This window comes from Podarcis erhardii (genome assembly GCF_964252035.2).
Source record: "Podarcis erhardii genome assembly, chromosome: 7".
Classification (NCBI taxonomy): Eukaryota; Metazoa; Chordata; class Lepidosauria; order Squamata; family Lacertidae; genus Podarcis; species Podarcis erhardii.
In genome coordinates, this window is record NC_138511.1 from 40,543,785 (window position 1) to 40,570,804 (window position 27,020).

Sequence of the window (27,020 nt, forward strand, 5' to 3'; positions counted from 1 at the left end):
CTGTGAAATCTTGCCTTGGAAAAAGCAAGGACACACTTTTGCATTGTTAGGTGGCTACCATTCTTCTAAAACAAGACCAGCGTAACCGAAAAGTGAATGCGCTATCAAATACCTTTCTAAGTAACAGTACTTTCACAAGTCCTAATTACATAAGAGCATATGCAGAGCCTGCTGGATCAGGCCAACATCCCTTCTAGTCCAGCATCCTGTTCTCATAGTGGCCAACCAGATGCCTGTAGAAAACGTGCAAGCAGGACCTGAGTGCAAGAGCATTGTCCCCTCCTGCAGCTTCCAGCAACTGGTATTTCAGAAACATTATTGCCTACAACCGTTGAGGCAGAGCAGAGCCATCACGGCTAGCAGCCTTCAGTAGCCTTGCCTTCCATAAATTTGTTCATTCCACTTCTAAAGTTATATAGGTTGGTGGCCATCACTGCCTCTTGTGGCAGTGAGTTCCATAGTTTAACTATGTACTTCCTTTTATCTGTCCTGAATCTCTCAACATTGGATCCCTATGAGTTCTAGTGTTAGGACAGAGGGAGGAAACCTTTTCTCCATCCACTTTTTTGAGCCCATCCAGAGTCAATATGTCTAGACCCTAAAGCAGGCATGTCCAACAGGTAGATCATGATCTACTGGTAGATTGTGGGGTGTTCCTGGTAGATCCTGGTTGATCTGGCCCCTCAGCGATCTCCTTACAAAAAAGCAAAAAAACAACAACTTTGGCTTACTAAAAAAAGCTCCACAACTTTGGGTAGATCACTGCCAGTCTTTTTACAACAATGGGTAGATCACTGCCAGTTTTTTTAATACTGTGAGTAGATTGCAGTCTATTGGGAGTTGGATGTCCCTGCCCTAAAGTATTGCCAGATTTTGCCTCGTTTTGCAATAGACTCTGCCATATGTAAATGTGTCACACAATTTGCTAATAGGGCTAGTCACATCTCAGCCCTGGAGATCTCCCCATCCCTGATGGTTTATGCACATAACTCAGTTACAACTGCCTAATTATTATTTTTTTAAAAAATCCAATTTGGGAACCAAGATTGGCATTCCAGCTGCTGATGGAAATGAGAGGCATGGAAACAACTGTGATTGGAGTGATGGAGCCTTGGGGAACCAATCAGAGGGAGCTTCTGTGGGAGTTGTAGCAAGAAACAAATCTGAAGCCAAGCTTGCTTTTCCTTCATTGTCAGATGTCATTTTCCCGCTCCTTTAAGGAGAACTTTGCAACCACAGAACTGCTTAACTCTACAGCCAAACTCAACCAGCCCCCAGAGTTGTGGGATATCTTTTTGTCATCACCAGTAATGTATGATGGTCATGGGGCATGATTTAGAGACCTGTCCATGACATGCACAGGATATGGTTTTAATCACTGCCAAATTTGGGTGATGTGCTAACAGAGCTGATTCCCGTACCTATATAGATCAACATGAGTACTTCACCCCGGGTTGGGAATCAAGATGGGTAGGGTTTTTCCATGGCTGCTGAACAATAAATTGAATGGCTGAAGTATTTACTTGTTAAGGAAAGGATGAAGAACCAAGACCGTTTAGATCAGGGGTAAGTTATCTCTGACCTGCAGACATAATTAGAGCTGAGAGGCATCTGCAATGGGCTCGGAAGGCCATTTCAGTCAAACCACACCAACCTGGCTCAGCTGAAAGAGGTTTGCAGGCACCTGATTGAGGATGTCTGCAAAGCCCTGTGCAAAGTCCTCCATGAGCCCCAATGATCCATCAGGTCTGATGGAGTGCTTTAAAAGGCACTTGCAGGCTATGCATTTGCCTGCACAGTTTGCTTTCAACCATGGGGGCAAAAAAGTAACACCAGGTGATTTATAGGTGTGCAGCCCTACCCACCTGTGAAATTTGGCCTGCAGGGTGGGTGTAGCGGCTAACTACCAGGCCTGTTGGGCAGATCCAGTTGCCCCTCCCCCCTTGCTCCATATGCTGTGGGATCCATCAGTGTGGCCAGTGGTCAGGAAGGGAGTTGTAGTCTGAACATCTGGAGGTTGCTAGGTTTCCATTCCCGAGTTAAGAGAGTTATCTGCCATGGCTTTATGACTCCCACATTCCTGTTTCTCAGACCTGGAAGGGCTACTTGGAAGGAGCGACTGAAAATAAATACAAAGCATAACTTAGTGCTTCTGATTCTCTAAAGATGTGTTCACCCCATGAAAAAGCTTCATTTAAAAAATAAAAAATAAGGAATTCTGTCATTAAAAGACATACCAAGTTATCTGTAGGAGAGAGAGAAATATCTGATAACTAATTCATGTACTAGAATGCATTTAATATAGCTAGAGTTGAATACATTTATAAACCATTGTCTAGTATAAACACTAAACATGGGCTGACTCCGATTTCTTCTCCGCTTTCCATTTGGACATGTTTTAATTCTACAAACCATTTCCAAAGAAGAAGTGGTTATGCCATGTAGTCATAAATTTTGAATTCATTGCCCTTTGAAGACGACATGCATGTCAGCACTGCATCAGAAGAGGCCTGCCAGATCAGACCAAAGGTTTATGTTCTGTGGGCTTAACAGAAAAACGGGAATGTTTACAAGGTGCACCTACTGGTGAAAAAGAAGCTGGAGCTGGCCTAACTTTTACCAAAAATTACAAGTATATTTAGTGTTTTCCCTAGGAACTGAAATTAGGTGGGCAGGTGTTTGAATTTTCAGGAGGTAGCGGTGAGAGGAAGATCTCTTTGATCCACACTCTCTGCGGCTCAAACCCAACATTCTCTTAGCAAATGATTTTAAACAAAGCCAAGTTTCAGTTGCATAAGTCTTGGTTTGCTGCTCAGGATTTTACAAAGTGTTTTTTGAAGTCACCAACTGGCACAATATATTGGATTCCTAGCAATATTTTGGGAAGGTTTGCAAGAGAGCATGCCTTGTTTCATTTAGACCATTGTCCTTCTGCTGCTGGCAACACCATGCAGCAAATTGGCGAAACCGGGCTGTCCACATACACCTGTCAATATTCTTATTTGATACACACAAACCATTTTCTGAAGTTCAACCTGGAGTATGCCCTGCAAGTCGGGCTGTGACGTTGGACACCCGTTTACAGATCGCTGTTAACAGGTGTCGCTTGTCAATATACACAAGAAGAAGCATCCAGTTCATTTGTCATCTTTGCCCTGGGTTTTCCTGTAGACCATCTCTCGGAAGCTTGCCAGAATCTTGTTCTCCCTCTTCCGCCTCTCCTCCTGGTTGAAAGACGCCAGGGCCCTCTTTTCATCTGCACTGTAGATCTGGTTCTCCTTCCGCAGGCGCACAGCTTCCATTCTCCGGTGCCTGCTGCCGCTCATCACGTAGCCAGACTTCTCAAATGACGCAATCTCTTCGCTGGTTAGGCCAATCTCACCTCTCCTAGGGATGCGTTTCCCAGCTTTTACATACTCAGCCATGGCAGCGCCTTCGCCGGGGAGTAAAGCGTGCCCATAGTCCAAGGGTCGATCTTCTTGAGAGGCATGGGTAATGGGAGCTTCTGGTCCTATGAAACCCTCCCCATCTGCATTTCTTACTCTCTCAGTCCAGAGATCCTCCTCTTGCTGTTGGTCACCATCCGAGTCTTCGCTGCTGCTCACCTCCCTGCTTTTCTTACTCTTTCTTTTCTTGGACTTCTTTTTCCTATGCTTCTTTTTCCTCTTCTTGGCTTTCTTTGCCCCCTCCTCACGAGAAGCAGCCTTTCTCTTCTTCCTCTTCTTTTTCTTCCTCTGCTCCTCTTCTGAGCTGAAACCAGAGGAGCTGCTCTTTTTAGATGCGCCCCCCTCGTCTTCTGCAGGGGTGTGCTCATCAGAGTCCCGGTCGGGAACTTTGGGCGAGACCCCCCAAACTTCAGGTGCACCAAGCTCACCTATTCTCTCTCTCTCGTTTAGTCGCCTCTGCCTCAGCGACTCTTCCTGCTCCTTGCCGTAGTGCCCGGGGCCCGGCCGGGGCCCGAAGGGGTGAGGGGGCCCGGGGCGCTGACGAAACCCGCCGCTGCTGCCGCGATCGTGGGACCGGGACCGGGACCGGGCGCGGGAACTCTTGCAGCGGCTGGACCTGGACGGGGACGGGCTGGTCGAGCTGCCGCTCCGCTCCCGCCGCGAGGGCGGCGTCTCCGCTGGGCTCCGCGAGCGGGACACGGGCGCCATGGCCTCGGCGGAAGTGCCTCCGCTGCGTCGAGGGGCGGAAGCGGCGCCTCCGGATTGCCGTTTGCACACCTTTATTAATGAAGAAGGAGCCTTTCCTAGGGAGGGCCCCCCATTTTCGCCTTCTCTTCCCCCTAGCCCTCAATAAAAAGGGAGGAATCCACAGATGTGAGCCACCGAGGGGACGAACAATCCATTGCAACGCAGCTTGGCCCCTCCCACAAATTATAGTGGTTTTAATACATTTCTCACTAAAGTTGTTTTTGGGGAGTTCCCTTTAATAAAGCCAGCCAGGCTGTCTCTGTTGCTAATCGCACCATTCTGGGTAGGCCTAGCCCCTGTTTTCTTTCCAATTCCTTTGTAGCTGGAGCACATGACATGACATGGTTAAGAAAATCACCTGTCAATTTAGGCACCCTGTACCACACCCGCTTTCTAACAGGCATTTAATGTTTTTCACCTGGAACAAGATATATAACTTAAAATAAATGGGTTTCCCTCCCCTAACTTATCTTCCCACCCATGCACATAGCTGTCAATTTTTCCCTTTTCTTGCAAGGAATCCTATTCGGAATAAAGGAATTTCCCTTAAAAGGGGGGGGGGGGAGAGAGTTGACAGCTATGCCCATGCAAGGATTTGACTGGTAATAACTCTGCCCCCCCAGGACCCCTCGGAATGGGACGTCGTGTTAGTTTGGTGCAGTAAAGACAAAAAACTGTAATAATAATGTAAACATGCAGACATCTGGACTGCCTTGATATTTGCCTGTGATCAATGAAGTTTCAGTTTTCCTAACTGAACAGGTAGCCTGGGAGTTTTCATTTGGCAGGCTGCCGCAGTTGTTCAAGAGTGCTTTCAACCAGTAATGTTTCTTGTGTAGTTTGCACCATTATTGAGAACTTGAAATACTGCTTTATAAACTGCAGGTTAGACTACTGTTAAATACTCCCTGTGGTGCTTCCCTTGAAGACTTTTGGGAGGTTTTACCTAGTAGTGCAGGGGTTCCCCAATTGTGGTGTGTGAGCATCAATTCATGTGGTCTGCGGTGCCGCTGGGTACCTGGGTTTGAGGCCAAAGATGGGAGATGGCACATCCATTGCAGTAAAAGATTCGTGTTGCTTTTTAATTGTATATCCATTGCTTTTATTACTTACGTTGTATTCTATTGTATTACAGTTTGAATTTTATGGAATTCAAATTGCCATACAATAAAGGGCAATATATAAGAAATAAAAGAAGCAGTTAAAATACAATTAAAAATCATACAGTACATTACAATTACTCAAACAGGAGAAAAATAATTATGTGGTCTGCCGAGACCTTCAGCAATTTTCAAATGGTCTGTGGGGGAAATGGCTTGGGAGGCACTGATCTTATACCAAATGCAGCCATATCTTCCCTACTATAAGGAAGACAAAGGAACTTGGGGGCCTCTTTCTTAAGCTACATAGTTGCTCTGAGAATGGGGAGCTTGAACTGAAAGAGTTCAGGGAGTTATGGAGCCTAATACCAAGCTGCTGTCCTCTCATCTGAGCCAACAGAATGGGTCTCCACTACATCCAGTGGATGAATCAATGTATAATTTGCTTTTAATTGTTTGCAAGCCTCCCTGGACCTTGGGAAAGGCAGATAAAAAAGTATATGCCTTTAAAATATTTGTCATTCCCCTTTATAAAAACATTACACAGAAATGAATGACACAACATATACAAACGATGTAAAGTACAACTAATAAGCATAAAGTAAATACTAATAAGCATAAAGTAAATGTGTTTGTTGCATTTATACTTCACTTTTTGTCAGGCACCCAAGGCGGTTTACAGTTTTAAAATACTGATTTATTTGATAAGATTTGATCCGAGTCTTCCTCTGAGAAGCCTAGTGTGTGATTCTCCCTCTCATTTTAACAACCCTCTGAAAGGGTAGGTGGCTCAAGATCAACCAGTATGTTTCATGGCAAGTGGGAGTTTGAACCCAGGTTTCCTTCACCCACACTGGTTGTAGCAGTAGCCTGCCTGCAGCACAGAATTAGTAGAACAATGGTTCCTTTTACAGCATTTTTTTTTGAGGAATTGCAATATTTGTGACCACTGCGCCCCATGACAAACCAGTTTCCTCCAAACACATTGGCCATTTATAGAACTAGGATCCATAAATCTGCCGCTTGCTGCACCTGTTGGATTAGTTTTGTTCGGTTGTGTGTATATATATTATTATAACTAAAGATATAATTGCAAGATAAGAACAAGAAAAAGCACCATCCACAACTGTCAGTGTTGCTTTCCTGCTCATTCATTCACATTCCGCCCACTATGTTGAAACAATCCTAACACAGCGCCTGCGCAGCACAAGCGTTTCAGCATTTCTTTGCTCATGCGTACCAAACGGAACCGCCCAATCCCGCCCATTGACAGTGCTGCGCACGCGCGGAATATTCATTCATCTCTTGATACAGCAAGCCCAATGCGCGCTCTCGAGCTTGGCGGTCGAACTACGCATGCGCAAAATGCACTTTTATTCTTTCCCTTCCCCGCCTTGAGGGCCGCATGCGCAGAACCCTCCTCACCCCCGCCCCGCCTTTTCCCTCACATTCAGCAGCATTGATTTGCCTTTATCCCAGCGCAATAGTAGGGAAGAGCTGCGCATGCGTAATGTATCACCAGCCTCCCGTTTGCCTCCGCCTTGCTTTTTTTTCTTTCTTCCAACCCCCGCTTCGTTCTTTCGCGGTCGCTTGGCGAAGCAGCTGCGCGCGCGCAAAAACGTGTCCTCCCTCCCTCCCTTCTGTCAATCTCGGGCAAGCCCCGAGTACGCACGCGCGCGAGGGGAAGGAACGCGAGATCCTCAACAAGAGACCTTTTTTGTCAGGGCGCGCGTGTACGCGCGCGACTGGGACAGGCACCGGAGCGCGCGGTGTGAGCCAGGATGACTAGGTGCGCTCGCGCCTTTGCGCAGGCGCAGCTGCCCGCCCCGCCTCGCGCTGCCCGCCCTCTCCTGTGTGGTGTGTGTGCGCGAAGAGAGAAGATGGCGGCGGCGGGGCCAGCAGCGTGAGGCGTTGAGGGAGACGCTGAGCTCGCTGCTGCCGCCGCCTCCCCCGCCGAGCGGGGACGGGGGCGCCATGGCCGTCCACGGCGCGCAGGTAAACGCCTCAAGCCGAGCCCGGAGGCCGCCACCTTTTATTCCCTTTCCCTGACTGAAGGGTTTCCCCTCCGCGCTGTGGCCCGGCCAGGCCTCGCCTCCTCCTCCTCCTCGGGGCAGGAGCACGCTGCGTGTGTGCCTGGCTTGGCAAGGGCTGGGCCTACCCGGCCGATTTCTGCAGGCTCATCGCGTCGTGTGTGTGTGTGTCATGGCGAGCGAGCGGGTTGTGGCGGGAGGGCTTTCTCCCCGCTAAGCCACGGGGCGCCTCTCTCTCTCTCTCTCTCTCTGTGCATGATGAAAAGGAGGGGCTGGTGGTGGTGGTGGGGCGCGCGCGTGCTCGCGGAGGAGCACAGCCAGGCGAGGGGTTTAAAGGCAGCCATCCCATTGCACGCTTTACTTGGAATTGAGCAGGAAAGAAGAAATTGCGGGGGTGTGTGTGTGTGGGGGGGGGAGAGATCTCTCTATTGACCTTAATGGAAGAGCACGCCTAAAATATTGTGCATGCGGGATTTTATACCCCCTCCCGAGTTTCAAGCACACATGGGTAGGGGGGTTTCAGCGATACATTAGTAAGGATGAAATTGCTTGAGCTGCTTTATTCGGAGAATAAAACCCATTGGTAGGACTTTCCATTTTGTTTTGTTTTAACTCGCAGTTTAAAGCGGGAGGAGGGGTGGTGCTGTTGCAGCTTTGCAGCTTGATTCTCTGAGCAGGTTAGGGAAACTGGCCAATATTCAGTCATGAGACTTTGCTCCTGGGTAAGAGTGCGCTGGTAGGAAACCCAACAGCGTGCTTTGAGGGAGCAAGTCTCCCTAGGTTCAGCCATATTGATTTACCTATAGGTAAAGTGATAGAGGTTTATTCAAGAGTAAGCCTCTTAGAGTGCATAGGATTGTTGCAGCTTTTCAGCCAGGCACCCTTTACTTTTGTTGTTGTTCAGGAGTAAGTTTCCCTGGTTTCAGGTATAGAAGAGTTTTACTGCTAATGTTGTTGGACTATAACTCCTACCTCCCTGATAACTGGCCATGCTAGCTGGGGCTGATTCCAGCTTGATCCCTGAGCAGGCTTATTATTATTAGGAAGTGAATTATACTACATTCATAATAGGACTTTGGTCCTAGATTAGTGTGCATGGGTTGTAACCTCAGTCTTTATACCTTTTTAAAGTGGGTGGGTAGATTAACTTTGGAGGTAAGAAATGAAATTTTGCCAGTGATGGAGGCAACAAGTGCAGAAGGTAGGGAAACACCGAAAGTAGGCATTGCTTTTTGTAGAGGAGGGGAGGGAATTGGAAAAAAAGTGCCAACGGACTTGCATCCATTCATTCACTCTTTAGTTCTCACATGCTTAACTTGGAAGTTTTAACAAAATAAAAAAATTCCTTCCAGTAGCACCTTAAAGACCAACTAAGTTAGTTCTTGGTATGAGCTTTCGTGTGCATGCACACTTCTTCAGATAAGTTTTAGTCCTTGCTCACAGACTGCCAGACATGCAAGAGAGTTAAAAGTATTGGACAGGTGCTAATTGCCAGTAGTTTTATATTTGTTTGTTGCACTCTAGTAGTAGGTGAATACATGGGGTATACGTGGACACACAAGTAACTGGGAAGATTTCTTTTGCTCATAGAACTTGCATCTAAAGGTCATGTAATTGAAAAAAAAACTTGTGTTGAGGCAGGATTTTCCACCTTCAGGCCTTCCTGAAAACATTACAAGACTGCAAAACAATCTGCAATCAGCTTCACTAAAGTAAAGTGGAGGATCTGGACACACTATGCTGGACACTGAAGGACAAGGACATTTAGTAAAATGAATTTGTATGACTTGCACAAAGCAGCTATGTCACGGACTATGGATGAAGGTGACTCACACCCTAGAGTACCCAGTAGTCTGACCTATATATAAAAAAATACCATCTTAATATGATGGATCATGTTGACCCCTGGGATTTCAAAGAAACAAGGTTATCTCTTCAAGAGAGAGGAAATGTTACTTAAATGCTAGTATAACTTGTTTTGTATCAAATTTCTAGATTTGGGATTCATCTGATGTCTTGGTTTGTAGATGGAGTAATACAAACCCCTTCCCATTCCCAACATCTGGAACTGTTACTACTTTGCTGTTTGGATCTAATGCTTGACTTTGGCTCTTTAATAAATTTGTAGAGGATCTTTGGTCAGTGCCTTGAGAAATAGAGTAAATGACAAGCAAAACATGAGTGTAGGCATTTTGTGGTTGTATGTTACTGTTCTACTTGGTTTTCCCCTAGCTTTTTGTTCTCATCAAAGACTTCTGAAATAAAGTGCTGTTCCCCATTGTACTGTTCGGCTACTGACACCCAGAATGATTCAGTTCAGCCAGATCTCCAACTTGCTGCCTTCCATATATTTTGAATTACAGCTTCCATCATCCCCAACCAGCATGGCCATATTGGCTGAGGCAGATGGGAGTTGGACTCCAAAACATTTGGAGGGCTTCAGTTCGGGAAGGCTGTTTTTGGTAGTGTGTCCCTGTCTGACGTGGGATATATATACAGGTTTAGTATAAGTTTTATATCCACTAGCTATTACTGTGTTTCTTTAGTGTTACCTGTATGGTTGATCTTATTAACTGGCATCTCTAAACACAGATGACACCTATAGTCTGTATACATTCTTTCTGGCTAGTCTTTTGGGCATGGCTTAACTTCTACAGTGAAGGGCCATAGTTCAGTGGTAGAGCATCTGCTTTGTGTGCAGAAGGGCCTAAGATCAAACCCTGGCCTTTCCAGGGAAAATATTCTGTCTGAAATGTTGGAAAGCTGCTGTCAGCAACTGTTGACAATATGTGCTAGATGGACCATGGGTGAACCAAAGCTTAGTTATACTCAGAGCAAACCCATTGAATTTAATGGGTCTAAGTTAATCATGTCTATTAATTTCAAATATTTTACTCTTGGTTGGGTAGAACTAATATTGGAAACAACCTCAGTGGTTTCCGTTGGTATAAAGTAGCTTACTATGTTCCTGTAGGAAGTTGCTTTATAGAGCAATCCAAACTGCATATCTGCCATGCTATACAGTGGTACCTCGGGTTAAGAACTTAATTCGTTCTGGAGGTCTGTTCTTAAACTGAAACTGTTCTTAATCTGAGGTACCACTTTAGCTAATGGGGGCTTCCCGCTGCCACCAAGCCACCGCCACGCGATTTCTGTTCTCATCCTGAAGCAAAGTTTTTAACCCGAGGTACTATTTCTGGGTTATCGGAGTCTGTAACCTGAAGCGTATGTAACCCGAGGTACCACTGTAGAGGGATTTGGATGAGCTTCAGCTAGTGAGTAACACTAAAGTGCTCCCGCCCAAGAGATGGACAGACAGAAGTTAGAGCAAACACCAAAATAGCCTGATCTGGCCTCCTTGCTGCACCAGTCTGAGAGCTGGTGTAACAGAGTCATTTTTCTTCCAGGCTGGCTGGCATGAAAGGCAGGGCTGTGGCTGCAGTGTTCCATTAAGTACCACTGCTTTGGGGCAGAAATTCAGATTGATTCATCTAGCTCAATATTGCCTGCACAGACTGGCAGTGGCCCTATTGATTGGGGATCCTTCTCAGGCTATCCAATGATGCCAGATTCAACCTGGGACCTTCTGCATTCAAAACAGCTGCTCTACCACTGAAGTGTGTAGATACACACTGTCCATATAGAGTCCATGTAACATTTAAGTGAAAGTAAAGAGTTTGGGCCATGGTTGGTGTGGCTATACCAGTATTTACCCTGTCAACGGTTTGTTTGTTTGTTTGTTTGTTTGTTTGTTTGTTTGTTTGTGTTTTTAAAAGGCAGTACCCTTCAACCCTCCCCTTAGTATTGGTGTAGATCTGGCTGTGTGTGTCCCATAGACTGTTGCTTGATCTTTTAATCATGGTTAAGAGCCCCAGAGCTCTTGCAGGCATGTGTGGCCTCTCTTGCATATAAATTTGCCCTTTTCTTTTCGTTTTGGTGCTAGCTATGGTTGGTGTTATGACAGCATAATTTGGAGATTGTGCAACATTTTGCCTGTACTGATTGATAGTGGGAAAAGTTTATAGAGATGATATTAAACCTTTCAAAATACATAAAGAATGAGAGAAACATGCCTTAAAGTAGTCTCATTTAAAGTTTTGTTTTTTGTTTTTGCTAAACAGGATGTTCTGAACACCTGGAAGGAAGTGTGCATTTGCATTTCTAGCATTTTTAATAGTTAGATTAAAATGTGGTCATTGGATTCAAAATTCAGAACTTTCCACAAGGCTTTAATTTCTTCTGCAATGGAAGGTGTTATAGTTGAAGCCGTTATGTACATTATTTTAGTAATAAGCAATTAGACTTATTTAATGCCAGAGAAACCTTATGGACATGATTCTTTGTAGTTTGTATCTGCAGTGCAGTGGCTAGAGTGATTGTCCTGAAAGGTAGGATAGAAATCTTTTAATAAATAGAGTGTTAGATTTGATTAGAAGAAGCCAAGGTTCACATAAATGAACAACTGCAAAGATCAGTAGATGGCCTTAGACAAGATACAATCTCTCAGCCTAATCTGCTTCTCAGGGTTGTTGGGCATTGTGTGCAGTAATGTTTCTGTTTGTCATAGATTTGTTCCTGGTTATAAGAAGTCAATTAGGAGAAGCTGGTGACATGTTTGCATGTGGGTATAATGGTGTCCCAACTGACTCATGAACACGCTGCTCTTTGCCACTTCAAGGACTGACCAATTAGTAATAGTGATCACTTATATTGGTTTTTGGAAGTTTAAAATATTATCTCAGTACTTGGTAAAATAAAGCAGCTTCTAGTTTGTGTACATGGATGAATAGCTGCAGCAGTCTAATACAGGAATCCCCCCACCCATGCGCGATCAACTCATGTGTGACATTGTATACATGTGGTACTGGGAAATAAAAATTTCAAATAAATAATTCAGTTGAAACCTGAAATGGTGGGAGAGAGCTGGAAAGTTTTTGTGGCTCATGAGGAGACTCTCCCCAGAGCCTGAAGAGGATGCCAGTAAGCCAAAAGTCCAGAAAGAAAGTTTTAATAAGCTATTAAAAGAAAAGGAGTCCAAGGGTTCCAAAATGGTGTTCATGAGCTCTCACTGCTTCCATGTTATCCTGGTCAACAGCTGTTGGGCAGGAAGCAGTATTGCAGCAGGCTCTCCACTTACGCACATTTCACTTATGCGTGTGGTGCCCAGAAGACAACCCTTTCATAAGTACCGGTAGTGAGTCGCCTATATTTGGAATTAAGGACAATGATAGCAGTGGCACAATAGACTGTAGTGTAGTAACAAGCAAGTGGTAAAAGTCAGGTCTGCAGTCTCTGACAATGGTTCTGTAAACTAGACCAGTATTACTACTATTCCCTGTATATCAGATGGGGGTGGAATTGAATTTGAGAGCTAGTGGTTTGCAAAAGACTTCCTAGCAAATTTATATTAGAGATGATATTTATGTAAGTTATAGGCTGCGGGTGTAGCCAACACAGTGCTTTCTTGATGTTGGAGAGTGTCTGATCAGCACTGGCCAATATAGCTAGTATACAGGGATGGATGGCCATTGTATAGCAACATCTAGATGGCACCACATTGATTATGCTTGCTATACATTTCATAAGTTGTCCAGGTGCAGGTCCTGCAACCATGTTGAAATTACAAACTGATAGTTGCTGTAAATTGATTTCCACCTATAACCTGTCAGCTGTTCACTCGCAACATATCTTTAAATACTGCATTAGGTAAGATTGATCCCACTGAAGTAAGTGGCAAATGTTCTTTTAATTGTTTGATCTTCAGGCTTGGCTAACTTCAATTTGTTAGTTTAGAGTCTTTGATTTCAATGCGGATTCTTCGGCTTAAAATTTCCTTAACAGGCTCATTCTCAAACTACTAAGTGTACACCTTAACTTTTCTTGCTTGAATAACTTTGATAAAATAGATCACATTTTTAAAAAAGTAGTCTGCAGGATTCACTCATTTATCTTAGTATAGCTTCTCTCTAATATTCAGGATTTTTCATTCTTCATACTTATTAGGCAAATATGCCTGAACCTGAAGTCTGTTAATTCCCTTGTTATGCATATTCAAGGTTCTTGTTCCATTGTGATTATTCTAGTCATTGTATAGCACAGATATGTGGGTTTTTAAGGTGTTACAGTAGTACAATTAATTTTAAAAAGCAAAATATTAACATGAACATTTCTGGAACTAAATGAAAACACTCACTATTTGTTAGAGTATGCTGTTCTATATATAGTAATTTTTCTATATTTTAAGGCTAGGGGGCACCAAGTAGACACTGCTAGGAAGGCTACTGATTTTCTTGGAGTTTAGACCAGTATTCCTGAAAATGGGGGCCCTCACCCTTTTAGAGTGTTTAGAAACTTTGGCGGGGGAGGGGAGACAATTCCAGCCACTCTAGCATATTTGCAGTAGCATACAAATGACAGGAGAGCAGTGGCTGTCAGAAATCTACATAGAAATTTGTTTCGGAGTTCAGTATGCAAAAGCAAAGCAGTTAAATCCTAACATTTGGATTTAGGATAACATATACCTACCTAGCAAATAAGTTAGCAAAAGTGGAAAGGCAAGATACATGTTTAATAAATAACCTACCTGCTCAAAACATTTTGGTAAGTCAAATAAACAACCATCATTTTATAAAATGTAGTCTTACAGTAGACAAAAATTTATGTCCTTGCTGTTACCCAGTGTAGATGTGTGTTCAAGCTTGTGCATTCTGATTGTAAATGTGTACTTCGAAATATGTACCTCTAGTTTCAGTGAAACTTAACTCCCACATAGTTGTATTAGGATTGCAGCCAAAGTTGAAAGGCCAGAGTATGCCCTCAAGTATACCTTTACCTGTAGTATCTGTCCAGGAGCCTTGGCTTCTGCATACTAGCACATCAAGTCTTTTTATGGAAAATGGCTAGGCAACAACAAAAACCACCCCAGCTTGACTTTATCTTCTTGCTTCTGGCAGTACTTTGGTTGCAGTAGCTTTCAGGGGCTAAATCACTTGATGCTGAAATACTATTGCTAACTTCATTGGAGTAGTGGGCTTGCAGCAGAATGAAATAACAGGCTGGACTTGATCACTTTAGAGTATATGGGGAGATGCAGTTTTGAAATACTCCCCTATGAGTATCCTGCAGATGGAAAACTGGAACTTTAGCGGGAAGAGTCAAACCTCTTTGCTTGCTGGAGTGGTTTCCTGTTTTCTGGGAATTAAATGTTAAGGAAGATTTCAGTAATGTGATTCTGTATCTGCAGCCTTTAGGGGTGCAGCCCATTCTACCACCATATTCTGTTGCATATACAGACCAGCCCTCAGATTCTGCTGCCTTGATTCTAGAACAGAGTTTGAATATCTCTGCCTCATCAAGGCAAACATGCCATTGCTCTAGGTTTATTATAGTAACATAGCTGTCCAAGGTTTCAAAGATCTTTCTTTACACCAAGAAAACTTCTGTACTGTGATATTGCGTGTTTCATTATATGCAAAATACATTGGATAAGCAATCTTTTGTTGCTGTTGTTTAAAACATGCTTTCTACTTGGAATTACGTTTAGATGGGCAGTATTGTACAAATTGTGGTAGCCATGAAAGCTGTTGTGAAATTACTGGAATGACATAAGAGAAGAGAAATAATTTCTGCCTGTTTTGTTCTGTGCAAATCAATTGGGTAGAATAATTTTAGTGCTCTTCAGCATTATAGGTGTAAAATTTCTGGGAATTTTGAATCCTCACTGGAGGATACAATTTTTTTTACCCTGAGGGATTTGGGGAGAAAGGGATTTTTTTTATAACAGAAGAAAAATCATTTTGAAAGCTTTCAAGCTAAACTTTGTTTAGCATTTATCGGGTATATTAAAAATATAGTTTATTCAGACAAGCTGCTGAACTGTAAGGAGTCTATCTTCTCTCACGGTTTTGCAAGTTTATGAAGAGCAGGAAAACCCCCAATAAAGATGAGCCATCAACATAATAATTAAACAAACTATTATTTATTCTTAAAATTATTATGTCTCCTCCAGTCCTACATAGTGTCAAGCACTAATTTGTTTATAAAAAGAGTCAAGAAAAAGGGTAGGGGAAACAAAACTCACTAAATGAAATGTATTCAGTTGCTTTTTCTTCATATTTATCATGGACTTCTAAGAATTAAAAGTTTACCCAGATGGAAACACATGTCTACCCTTTCCCATGTCAGTTTATTTCTTAATTTGGTATATAGTATTTCCAAACATATACCAGTTTCTTTCACGTGCTTCAGAATATGGAGGAATCTGAAGTAGGTAAGTAGCAAGAGCTGGAGGCTTTGTTGTGCAAAGGCTTTGCCACCATGTTGCAAGAGGGATATGTTTGGCAGGATCCCAGACTACATTTCTTGGCCAAATACCTGAAGAAGTTTTGTACTTTGCAATATTTGAAAGTACCTTTCCAGCATCAGGTCCTAAGTGTGCTGCTTTTTTTGTAATCCATTCAAATGTGGAAGTAGTGATACCATCACAGGATTTCAAAAATGTATTATTATTATTATTATTATTATTATTATTATTATTATTATTTCAATTTCTATACTGCTTAATATATTTGTAAAATATCTCTTAAGCAGTGTACTGGAAACTGAAACAACAACAGAGAACTTTAACAAAATATTGCAAAATTACACAGTTACATATAAAAATGATACATTGATTCACCCCGGGTCAAACAAACTCAGCTCACCCACAAAAGTTTCACAATGAGAAAAGATCTTGGAAACAGCGGACCCTAATCTTTTTTTCTGGACTTGCTTTTTATGGGCAGGCTTAAGGTGGATGGCACCTCTTCAAGCTGCACACAGCTGTGTCCCATTCAGCTGCACTCTCCACACCCAGTTCCTGATACAGCAGGTTTATTGAGTTTCCCAGGGGGTCCAAAGGATGGGTAGAGGGGCCCCATTCACTCAAAACTCTTCCTTCACCCTCTGTCCTCTCCTCTTCTAGCATTTTTACTGTCCCATAGCAGGACGTGCTTTTTATGGGCAGACACCAAGGGTGGTACTTCCTCAGGCTTCCCACAGCTGTGTCTCATTCACCTTCTGTCGTCTCCTCCTCCTCCGCCTCCTCCTCCTTCATCTTCTTAGATACTAACTGGCTGCTGTTACATATGCATGCATCACACCCAAGATGGTCTCCAAAGTCACTTGCATTTCTCCTTTGAATTTTGGGTCCAGTGTATTTGCAGCAGCATGAATTGGATGGCCACACAATTATGTTGTTCTGTACTTTCAGTCCTTTGAGGCTTAGCGACAAGGAAAAAATAGGTCTACTTTGGCTCCCCCCCTCCCAAAAAGCTCAACAACTTACGCTTCCCCCTGTTAAAAATGCTGAACAACTTCAGGTTCCCCTCCCCAAAATGGTTAGATCACTGCCAGCCCCCCCCCCGGAGTAGATTGCAGTCTCTTGGGAGTTGGATGTCCCTGCTTTAGAATAAAGATGGGGGGGGGGACCCTCCCGGGCCTTCATGTCTCTGTACCTGCTAACTTAAGTTGATTCTAATTCTTCTCTGAATCTTTGTGTCAGCCATATTTTAGAATTCCCATTTAACATTTTTGCATGTACAGAATGTGCTTTCTTTCTGCAAATTGCCATATTGCAAGAACTCTTCCACATGAACCTAATAATATAGGCAACCTACACAGTTCAGTTTCAGTTTACTGCCATAAACATTCTACATGCTGTTGTCTGCTTTGTACAGGTCTGTCTGTAGTAGAACTTGCTGGCCTTGAGCCACTGGATTATAGTCATTTGTCAGTTTAATGCTGCTTCAGCAAAGTAGATATTGAGTTTGAAAGAACTGCATTGCTAGAGCTGCAGTTTTTTTTTCTGTTCAGTTGAAATGCTTTATATATAACCATTTAACATACCACTCAGGATTAAGGAACTTTGTGTGGAACAATGGTGCTTCATGGCAGGAGAGCTTCTAGCAATTCTAAAACATGGTTATAATTGAGACTAGAAATTCCTGCTTTTCCTGTGCATTATTCACGTTCTTCAAAAGAAAGAGCTTATGAAAAGTGTGTACTGTGTAGTGGTAGTTTAGTGTACAGTGTCTAGTAGTAAATGTGCACATTGCTTTGGCTCTGTGGAAGCTTCCAGGGAAGGCTTATTTGTGACTGCAGTTCTCTCTTTGGGAAAGGTGGGACTAATATATAGAAACATTTTTCTGAAGTGACTTCTCTGTGTGTCATAGGCTTACTGTCTGTTTTGTACATTGCACATATTAAATTGTGGGGCATTTTTGCCAAGGTGAAGTCAGAAAGGCCCTTGCAAATGCACATCAGGAATTGTTAGTTCACTGGTGAGACGATAAGAAGCTTATTAGGTCACTCCGTATCTGATTAAGTTGAAGGTGGCCTGTGTTTGATCAGGATAGAGCAAGAGTTGAGTGTTGTATTGGAAAAGTTAACATGGCCAGTAGTATTGAGAGTTCTTCAGATGCCATAACTAGATAGTTTGTCATACAGTACCACATGTAGGAGTGTGTTTTTGAAAATAAGTGCAGGAATGTCTTGGACACAACCCACTGGGATTTATCTTCACACTGTAGCATTTTGTTACATCACACTGCTGTTTTAAATTTGCTAATTTGGCTTGACACTTTTTTTAGCTCATAATTATTTGGTAGAAAGCCTTTATTATGCCCCAGAAACCACTAATCTCTCAACCCTTTCCCTCAATAATTGTCAAATAGGTAAAATGTGTTTTTGACTTGTTGTTCTGGTAGTGGCTGCCACAAACCCTCATCAACCTTGAGAGTTCCCTAGCAGGATTTGCAGGTTTTGGAATGGAGATGCTATCTGGGTATGGAGTAAAGTTTCATTGGACAAGTAGACTACTCCCTGCCTTTTTTTCCACCCTCAAATCATCCTGATTTGATTGTCACACTGAGACAGTAGACACAGCTTTTGAGACTATTGCATTATACATGTATTCTGTTTGTGATTGGAAGAGCTACTTTCACACCTTAGATCAGATGGTGATGTGGTGGTCGGGGTGGTAATCCCAGAGTGTCTCTCTCTGTTTGTATGTGACTGATTTAAGTTTCAAATCAAACTTTTCATAATAACTTTTAGGATTTGAAATGTAAATAGTTTAAAAATGTCTTCAGGTGTCCATGCTATCATAGTTTCTCTAGAATTAGACCAAAATTCATAGGTGCATGTCGGAGTGGAAAGGGCTAGTCTGGCTACTGCCTAGCTTCTCATGTTAGTCTTGGCATTCTGGGTTCTGAACAAGAAGACTGGGCTTCTGGAGAGAGAAATTGGCTGGGTATGCATATGTACTTGAATACAGAGGTGGTAAATTAGACTGCAGGTGGAAAAATAATGTTGCTAAATATTTCCTCATGTAAAAAAACGAAAAAAGAAAAGAAAAGAAAAGAAACTTCATACTAAATGGAAAACTAGCATGTTGGGAGAAAAGGCTCCAGTCCAGTGCTGTGCTAATTTTGCTACTTGTAGAAAAATAAGGGGTCACTACTAATTGGTACCCTCTTGCATTCTGAAGGGTTTCAGTCAATTTTTCTACTTCAGTAGTCTACCACTTAATTCTCTTGAATGGTCTCATTCAGAATAGGGCATTATTGAAGGTGGCGAAATGAGAAGGGTAGGGTTTAGTTGGGACTGTCAGTGCCAGGGGAAAGTTGTGATGATATACAAGGTAAGCTTGGCTAGAATATGAAATTGCTGCATTAACTTTAGATTAGCTGTGGTTGGTTGGTATGTCCTTTGTCTCACAGCATATTTTCATGGCACCAACTATCATCTCTGAATGAGGTGAAGCACTTGACTGTTGGGGCATCCAGCAAAAAATAAACTCACTGGAATGAGTGTGTTTTAGTTTGTGGTGTGGTCACAGTGCTTTGGTCCTGAATAAACAAGTGATTTGCCAGCAGCAGCACCAAGGAGGCAACAACCAAAGCAATATCCAGGGCTAGTCCAAGTTCAGGGTCCAGACTAGCAGAGTTCACAACAAGGTTTAGATGAGAGGCAAGGTCAGAGCACTTCAAGGTCTGGTTTGACACAGGGCACAGAACTGCTACATAGAATGTATCTAGTCCCTTCTCTCCAGAGGTTTCCTTGAGAGGAAAATCTTATGCTTAAGGAGCTTTTACTCCTGAGGAGTCCTTGCCTGCAATCAGATACTTCCAGATGGACTAGGCTTCCACCTGGCATTTAAGGCACTGTCTTTCCCTTGGGCTTCAGATTGTTCAGTCTCAGCTTCATCTCAGCGTCCTGGCTTTTTGCTACCAGGTGCAGACTGACCTGGGGCCTGGTGTAAGAACAAGGCCTCCTGGGTCTCCTCTGATGAGGGTACATAACACAAGTGTCTGTTGAGTTGGCATTGCATCTCTATTTTGAATCTCTTTTTGAGAAGTTCATGTATACACTTGTGACAGACCTGAGATGATAATACTTCATTTGACACACTTTCTTGGTGGTTGTAGTATATCAGGCACTTCACATATTGATTTAAGCCTCTGAGAGAAAAATGTGGTGGGAACAAGTTTTATTTGTGTAACAGCATTTTAAGCTGCATGACTGCATTTCATTCTTTGCATGACTTCATCTAAAATGTTTCTAACAAGTTATCATTCAGTATGTTTTTGTGCAAGCAGCTATTTTTACTTTGGTGTGAAATTGTGTCTGTTGAATTGTTTCATTGAAATGAGTGTTACTCCTTGATTAGTGATGAGAAATCCACTGAAATATGAGCAAGGATTCCAGTATACTTCAGTTGTGGCTTCCTTTGAGGTGTTATATAGTTGATATCAAGCAGCTGCTTAGATGGTCCTTAACAGATTAACAAAACTTTAACCATGTTCCAAAAGCAGTTTTCACTTCAGGGCTATAGCCGAAGCAGAATTTGTATTAGAGGCTGCAGCATCATTGCCATTAAAATTGTCACATTTCGTTTTTGACCTTTTAAAATCATAAGAGCAGTATCCCTTGACGTATTTCCAGTAGCAGAAAGATTTTTGTTTGCACAATAAAACGTCCCCTTCCCCTCCATGCCCCGCCGTCTGCTCCAGAGAGTTGCGGGAATCCCCAACATAGATTTTTTTGGGGGGAAGCATGATAATAAGTTACGTTGTTCAGCTAAAAGTCCTTTGTAGTAACTAAACTACTTCGCAGGATACTGCCCAGAGCTCCTACTACAGTATACATTGGTGTTTCCAGGACCCTTCATATATGTTCACACCATTAGTGGCATATCTCCATCTGCTTGTTAGAAGCTCCATTTGTAAAATTGCTTGAATGGAATCCCCAGACTGCAGTTTTTCTCCACTGATTGAAAAAGTGAAGATGCTTGAATGCCAGGATGGCACCTAACATCTCTTCCATCTGGAGGTGCATGCCTAGGGTTCATTGGATTTGGACTGTTTTTCACATGATAATACCCCATCCTGTATAATTCTGTCAGTTATATTTTATCTACAAAATCAGAATGAATTTCAGGAACCAAAATGCTTTTTCTGTGCAGGAGCAGTCACCATTGAGAAAAAGAGGTGGGAAATAGGCCAGTATCTATATGGTCTGTCCATGGATCAAGTGACTTTTCTTTTTTTAGTTCTCAAAGGTCTTAACCTAGCTCAAGGTTGTCATCTGAACTATGCACATGTTTAACTGAGAATCAATCACAGTCAGTCCATCATTTGAAAAATAAGACTTTAGAGCCACCTTGCCCCAAAATGGCAACTAGACATTCCGTTTTGGCAACTGCAACCTTCATTTAAGGAGCCATTTGGTGCCTAGCTTATATATCTTGTGTTTCTAACACTAATTACATATGTAACCTTTACAATAGCTGTACACAAGACATGGGTGTTTAAGCAAAAGCATAAGCATAATTGGTTTAATCTTTCAAAATTTAAATGCTGGGGCCTTCAGTTAACCAGCTACTTGCAGTTTTAGAAGTTGTGGTTGGCTAATTGTCAGCTTCTTGTATAAATTAGAGGTCACACAAATTTCCAATGAAGAGATTTCTCAGGATTCTTTTTGACAAAGGCCATTGAAATTTCCAGCGAACATATGCACAACAGCCAAGTTGTGTTGCCATGATCAACTTCAGTTAATCTAATTAAATACAATATGTTTTACTTTTTAGTACATCTTTGGGGAATTCAGCCCCGATGAATTTAATCAGTTCTTTGTGACTCCTCGTTGCTCTGTTGAGGTAAGAACTATTTTAAATTTATTTACCTGTACAGTCATACCTCTTGTTATGTTTGCTTCATGATACGTTTTTTCATGTTGTGTCCTGCAGTACCAGAAAGGGTTCCTTCTGGGTTTCGCCACTCACGCATGCACAGACACCCAAAATGACGCCATCCACATGCGCAGAAGCGGCAAATCGCGACCCACACAGACGCGGGTTGCGTTCCTTTCTGGTTGCGAACGGGGCTCCGGAACGGATCCCGTTCTCAACCAGAGGTACCACTGTATGTGTGAAATGTTGAAATCTATTGTATGTTGAAAGCATAGAAGAAAGTTAGTTTAGTATAGATCAGTGAGTACCCTATAATACAGTGGTGCCTCGCAAGACGAAAAGAATCCGTTCCGCGAGTCTCTTCGTCTTGCGGTTTTTTCGTCTTGCGAAGCAAGCCCATTAGTGGATTAGCGGATTAGCGCTATTAGCGGCTTAGCGGACCAGCTGTTAAGCGGCTTAGCGGATCAGCTGATAAGCGGCTTAGCGGATCAGCTGATAAGCGGCTTAGCGGATCAGCTGATAAGCGGCTTAGCGGCTTAGAAAAAGGGGGGAAGGGGAAAAAACCCGCAGGAACTCGCAAGACATTTTCGTCTTGCGAAGCAAGCCCATAGGAAATTTGTTTTGCGAAGCACCTCCAAAACGGAAAACCCTTTCGTCTAGCGGGTTTTCCGTCTTGCGAGGCATTCGTCTTGCGGGGCACCACTGTACTGCCACACGGTTTTGCTTCACTTCAAATTTTGAATGTTGTTACAGTTGTCAATAGCATATCAGTCCACCCCCACCCCACCCCATAAATCCAATGTGTTTATTTTATCAGTCAGCCTGGTAAAAGACTGCTGTGTATATAAAATTGTAAAGAAGCAACTGTTAATTAAAGGGCACACTAAATGACTAAACAACAACATGCCAACTTAAATGTCAATAATCATTAAGGGCACAGGAGAATATGTGTACAAGAGAGGAAGGGTGGTTGGTGGTGGGTTCAGATTGTTCCATTGAGTGCCGACATAAGTTATCTTTGGTGAAATCTTCTTTCCCCACCACCAATGCAACCATTTGTTTTATTTTCTGTACAGCTTCCACCCTACAATGAAACCATTTCATGTGGCCTTAAGTCCACAGGAGAGCTCCATGATGGTAAGAAGCCATTCCTTCTTCACAACTGTTTCCCCAATCCTTTTGAAGTCCAATGTATTGCAGGTTCGTTTCTTCTGTTCAGCTTTGGGGGTTTGGGTTAGTTTGCTACTTAAATGTACTAACCCAGTTAAACTTATAGCAATCCATATTTTATGGTTTCTTTAGCTAACAGTAAACCCTCACTCCCAACTGATGGCTTTGAAAAAGTTATTTTAAAAGAATCCAGTGTTTTTGAGGCCGTGTTGGATCAGTGCTGTTAGTTGTTGATTATTAGGGACTTGTAAATGTTAAAACTTCAGCACTTCTCAATATTGAAATCTGTTTTTCTTTAAGAAAGAGAATGACTTAGACAGGGCTGGAAAAGTAAGCATGACTGATCACTGATCTGTTGAGACATGAATGTATATTGCCTGTACAGAAAGTTTCATTAGATGAAGTTTCTTCCTGGGCACAATTCAGACTTCGTACTGGTTTTAATCTTTACAGGCTAGTCTTATGTATGTTTACTTGGAAGCAAGTGCTACTGGGTTCAATAGGGGTTACTCCCAGAAGAGTGTAAATGAGAGGGCAGCCTTAAATCCCTAAATGTTTTAGTCCCATATTGACCAGCCCAATTATTAAGATAATCATTACTGGCCTAGGTTTCATCACCTGCCAAGGGGGTTTGTTTGGGGATGGTACTTCAACTTGCTACCCATTGTTTCCCAAATTTGACATCTTTTAGGGGCCAAATTAAAGTATTATATTTTCCTAGGGTTTCAGCAGTTTTTAACATTGGCCTTCAGCTTCTTTTAAAGCAACTGCTGCTGCTTTCATTACTGATTGTTTTCACTGTATTATGTATGTTAGCCACCTTTAGAGTAGTTATTGAAAATATTTTCACCCTTCATTTCAGAAATTTTTTTGCCATTTTTTGGATGCTGGTATCAGATGTTTATGTTGCTTAGTTGCAGTGACCTTTGAAATTCCTTGTCTTAGAGATGGGACTATGATAGTTTTACAGAATGTGGTTTTTTTTTTGTTTTTTGTTTGGTCAAAGTCACAAAATTCTACTCTTAGTGCCAGCCATGTGAAATATAGAGCCTTGAACATCCTATTGTTGAAAATCTTTTGACATTCCAATCTATGTTGACATAGTATTGGGGGAAAAATTAAGCTATTTTCATATTTTCAGTCTGCACAATTTATATTTGAATAGGAATGTTTTTAACATTTATGATGAAAAGGAATAACTTGAGGTGAAGACAAGTGATTGCAAACCTATCTTGTATCTGCCCCCACTTCCCAAGAAAAAAAGCACCACTTTAATAGAAGTTTATTTTTCTCTCCTAGGGGAAGAGTATCAGAGAATTGAATTTGGTGTTAATGAGGTTATTGAGGCAGATTCATCTGTGCTGAATAACAATGACTACAGTATTTCAAGTACTCTGAATCCTCAGGCACCGGAATTCATTCTTGGTTGTGCACCTTCCCAGAAGACGCCCAGTGATATACTCAACGAAGCCAACTATAACTCCATAGACTGCCAGTTCACTGATTCTTCTCTTGCTTTGGATAGCAGTTCTAATGCTGAAAATGATAGTTTACCTGGGAGCCTTGGACAAAGGGAACGCAAAAAGAAGAAAAAAAGACCCCCTGGATATTACAGTTACTTGGAAGATGTTAGTGATGGCATTGTTCCTGCCGAGGCTTTGGTAAATGGGCATGCAAGTTCATCAGGACTTAATAGCATAAGCACAGAGGATGTAGACCTTACAGGCGATGTGCCATCGGTCACTCCAAGGACTTGTAACAGCCCTGAAAATTCTGTGGACTTCACTAGCGAAGCCGTGTCTGATGATTCGGTTTCTAGTGCTCTAGATGCTACAAGGACTGCAGGGCAGCCTGAAGTATGCAGTGTTACTAATTTGGAACAGTCTTGTGTCCCCTCTGAAACTGGGAGGGACAGCCCATTAAGGACAGCTGTTGTACAGCCATATGCTGGTACTGATACTACTGAAAACCTTGGTGTTACAAATGGACAAACACTTGAATCCTCTAGTGAGGGCACAGCTGCCAATGGGGTAGACTTGCATCCTGTGGAAAGCACTGACTCAGACCAAACTAAGCCTGAGGATGCTTTGCCTACTACTGAGGCAACCACCCCTGTTTCAGGAGCCGTTTCTGTTAATCAGCCTGCAAAATCATGGGCAAGCCTCTTTCACAATTCCAAACCTTCTGTTTCCATGCCTATGGCTTATGTTGAGACTAAGTATACCCCTCCTCCCACATCTCCTGTGGTCCCTGAGAAACAGGTTGAAGTCAAAGAGGGGCCTGTTCCAGTTTCTGAGGATCCTGTAGCCATAAGGATTGCAGGTATCATTAATGTGCTTCAAGCTTGAGCTACAAAGAGTGTAGGAAGGTTTGAAGGAGTTGAAAGTTTCAGTGAACCTAAATGTCCTAATGCTTTAGTAGCACAATAGTAAAAAAAACGATTAACTCTGTGTTAGAGTGACACCTCTTGTTTAGTGTAATGGCTTCTAGCTTTTTGTTAATGTAGTATCTGGTTAAACACACAACTGTGGATTGATGCTTACTTCCTTTTCAGTGTACAAGTAAAAGTGAACTCTTGCTTTGATGTGCACACACACACAAAAGAATGAGTTTGTTTAGGCTGGAGCAATTTTGTTCTCTCTTCTAGAGCTAGCTTTTCGCTGCTGCTGTGAGAGCCTATGTGTGTGACTCAGTTTGGAAAGTTTTGCCAGCTCAGCACTGAGAGCTTGCTATGTTAGGAGGTCTTTGTTCTTTTTAATAACTCCTTCCACCCAGGACCTCTTTTGGGAGGGCTGAACACTGCTCGTTTATTGCTAGGGAATATTTGAATACAACTACTCTCCTTCACTCATACATTTATCTGTCTCACCACAAATAAAAACACACATTTTACTGGCCCATGGCAGCCTTTGAGCCACCAGACTAACACTGACTTTGAATGTATAAGCAGTCTTAACAGTGGCCACTAGGACTTAGCCTGTGATCTGTGCTGTGAGCACCACATTGCTTTGTAATATCTGATACATAGCCAGAATATGCAAGCACACGTAGCTTAACATTCTGCTCATTGTACACAATGTGAAAGTATTCTTTAAAACTGACAAATACCCTGTAACATGATAACAGGGCACAGAATGCTGCTGAAAGTTGCTGATTCTTCAGAAACGTTTAACTGCATCATCTGCATGCATTCAAGGCACAAACGACCACTGACATGTGTGCCGTTTTCAACCCCAGAAGGGGGCGGAGTGGGGCTGTGGGGCTACGCGCAGTGCCGTGGAATGGCACACAAATGGGGAGTTGCCTGAAATCAGAGTTGCATCCCCATAGGCAACTAGATTGCATGAAGAGTTAACTTGTGCTGCAGACAGAACTTTTTTATATATAATACAGAAAAATAATACTCTTGACTATAGAAAGGCTTGTATAACTTCTTGGTCTTGATATAATTTCTTTATATTCCTTTATTTCTAAATATATATATTTTTTCTTTACTAGCAAGCCATTTTCTGCATGTCTAATCCCCCAGAGTGGTAGTTCTTGTCACATTTGATTTCAAGTCTAGGTTTATTAATCTCTTTGACCTAAATTTCAATAGAAACATTCAAAAGTGTAAATGCATGCAACATTGTTGGATGGTGTGCTTATAATGATTTACTTCATACAAGTTGGCAATATCTTCATTTTTAAAAGATCACCAGTGTTTATTTGGTTTGACTTTTTAAAAAAAAAAAATCACTAGTGTTTATTTGACTTTTCATTAAATAGTAGTAACCTCATCAGTAGCATTATTCTACCTGGGTTATTAGAACCTTTGGTGGTGGTGGGAACAAGACCTATCTATATATAATGGCAATAAAAGTGTAATATGTGGTATTAAAAAAATTATAAGCTTGTTGGGGTGGCTCCATTCTATTTAGTCATTGGTGTTTGTATCTGCAAAGAAAAAGTATCTTGCAAGAAATATCTTGTTTCTGTAGCAGAGCATTTTATTAAGAGTTCCTGTTGCTAGTGTTGATTACATAAACAGGGTTGGTTGCATGTCAATCAGGATCTAGCTCTTAGAACTTTATGCTGCCATGTAAGCCCAGCCCTGCTTAAGTTCCTAATGCAGATGAGGTCAAGCACTTCAGAACAGGCTTAGAGTAATACTGTCTACTGCTTCATTTTACACCCTGGTCTTCTCTTGTAATGCACTTAATGCTTGTTGCTGTAACAGCAAATGAGATGTTTTTGCACGTCCCTTGATTGTATATGAGATTAGAATTCAAAAATGGATGTTGCAAGAAGCTTTATA

General features: G+C 42.3%; 2 protein-coding genes across 3 annotated transcripts in view; one reads left to right on the plus strand and one right to left on the minus strand.

The window, feature by feature from the left end:
- Positions 1-2,412: 2,412 nt before the first annotated feature.
- LOC309347523 (NF-kappa-B-activating protein-like) lies at positions 2,413-4,375 on the minus strand. Its single transcript, XM_081872174.1, has one exon. It carries the CDS (start codon positions 4,152-4,154, stop codon positions 3,138-3,140), a length of 1,017 nt encoding a protein of 338 aa, XP_081728300.1. The 5' UTR covers positions 4,155-4,375; the 3' UTR covers positions 2,413-3,137.
- Positions 4,376-7,128: 2,753 nt separating this feature from the next.
- The window catches only part of USP10 (ubiquitin specific peptidase 10), a 33,381-nt gene continuing 13,489 nt past the window's right edge, over positions 7,129-27,020 (plus strand). The window contains exons 1-4 of one of the 2 annotated variants that reach the window (XM_081870206.1): positions 7,129-7,288; positions 21,452-21,520; positions 22,630-22,753; positions 24,023-25,045. In XM_081870206.1, coding sequence (XP_081726332.1) covers positions 7,268-7,288; positions 21,452-21,520; positions 22,630-22,753; positions 24,023-25,045 — 1,237 coding nt within the window. In that variant the 5' untranslated portion in view covers positions 7,129-7,267. The remainder of the gene's footprint in view (positions 7,289-21,451; positions 21,521-22,629; positions 22,754-24,022; positions 25,046-27,020) is intronic. The other variant, XM_081870207.1, reaches the window with a different exon arrangement.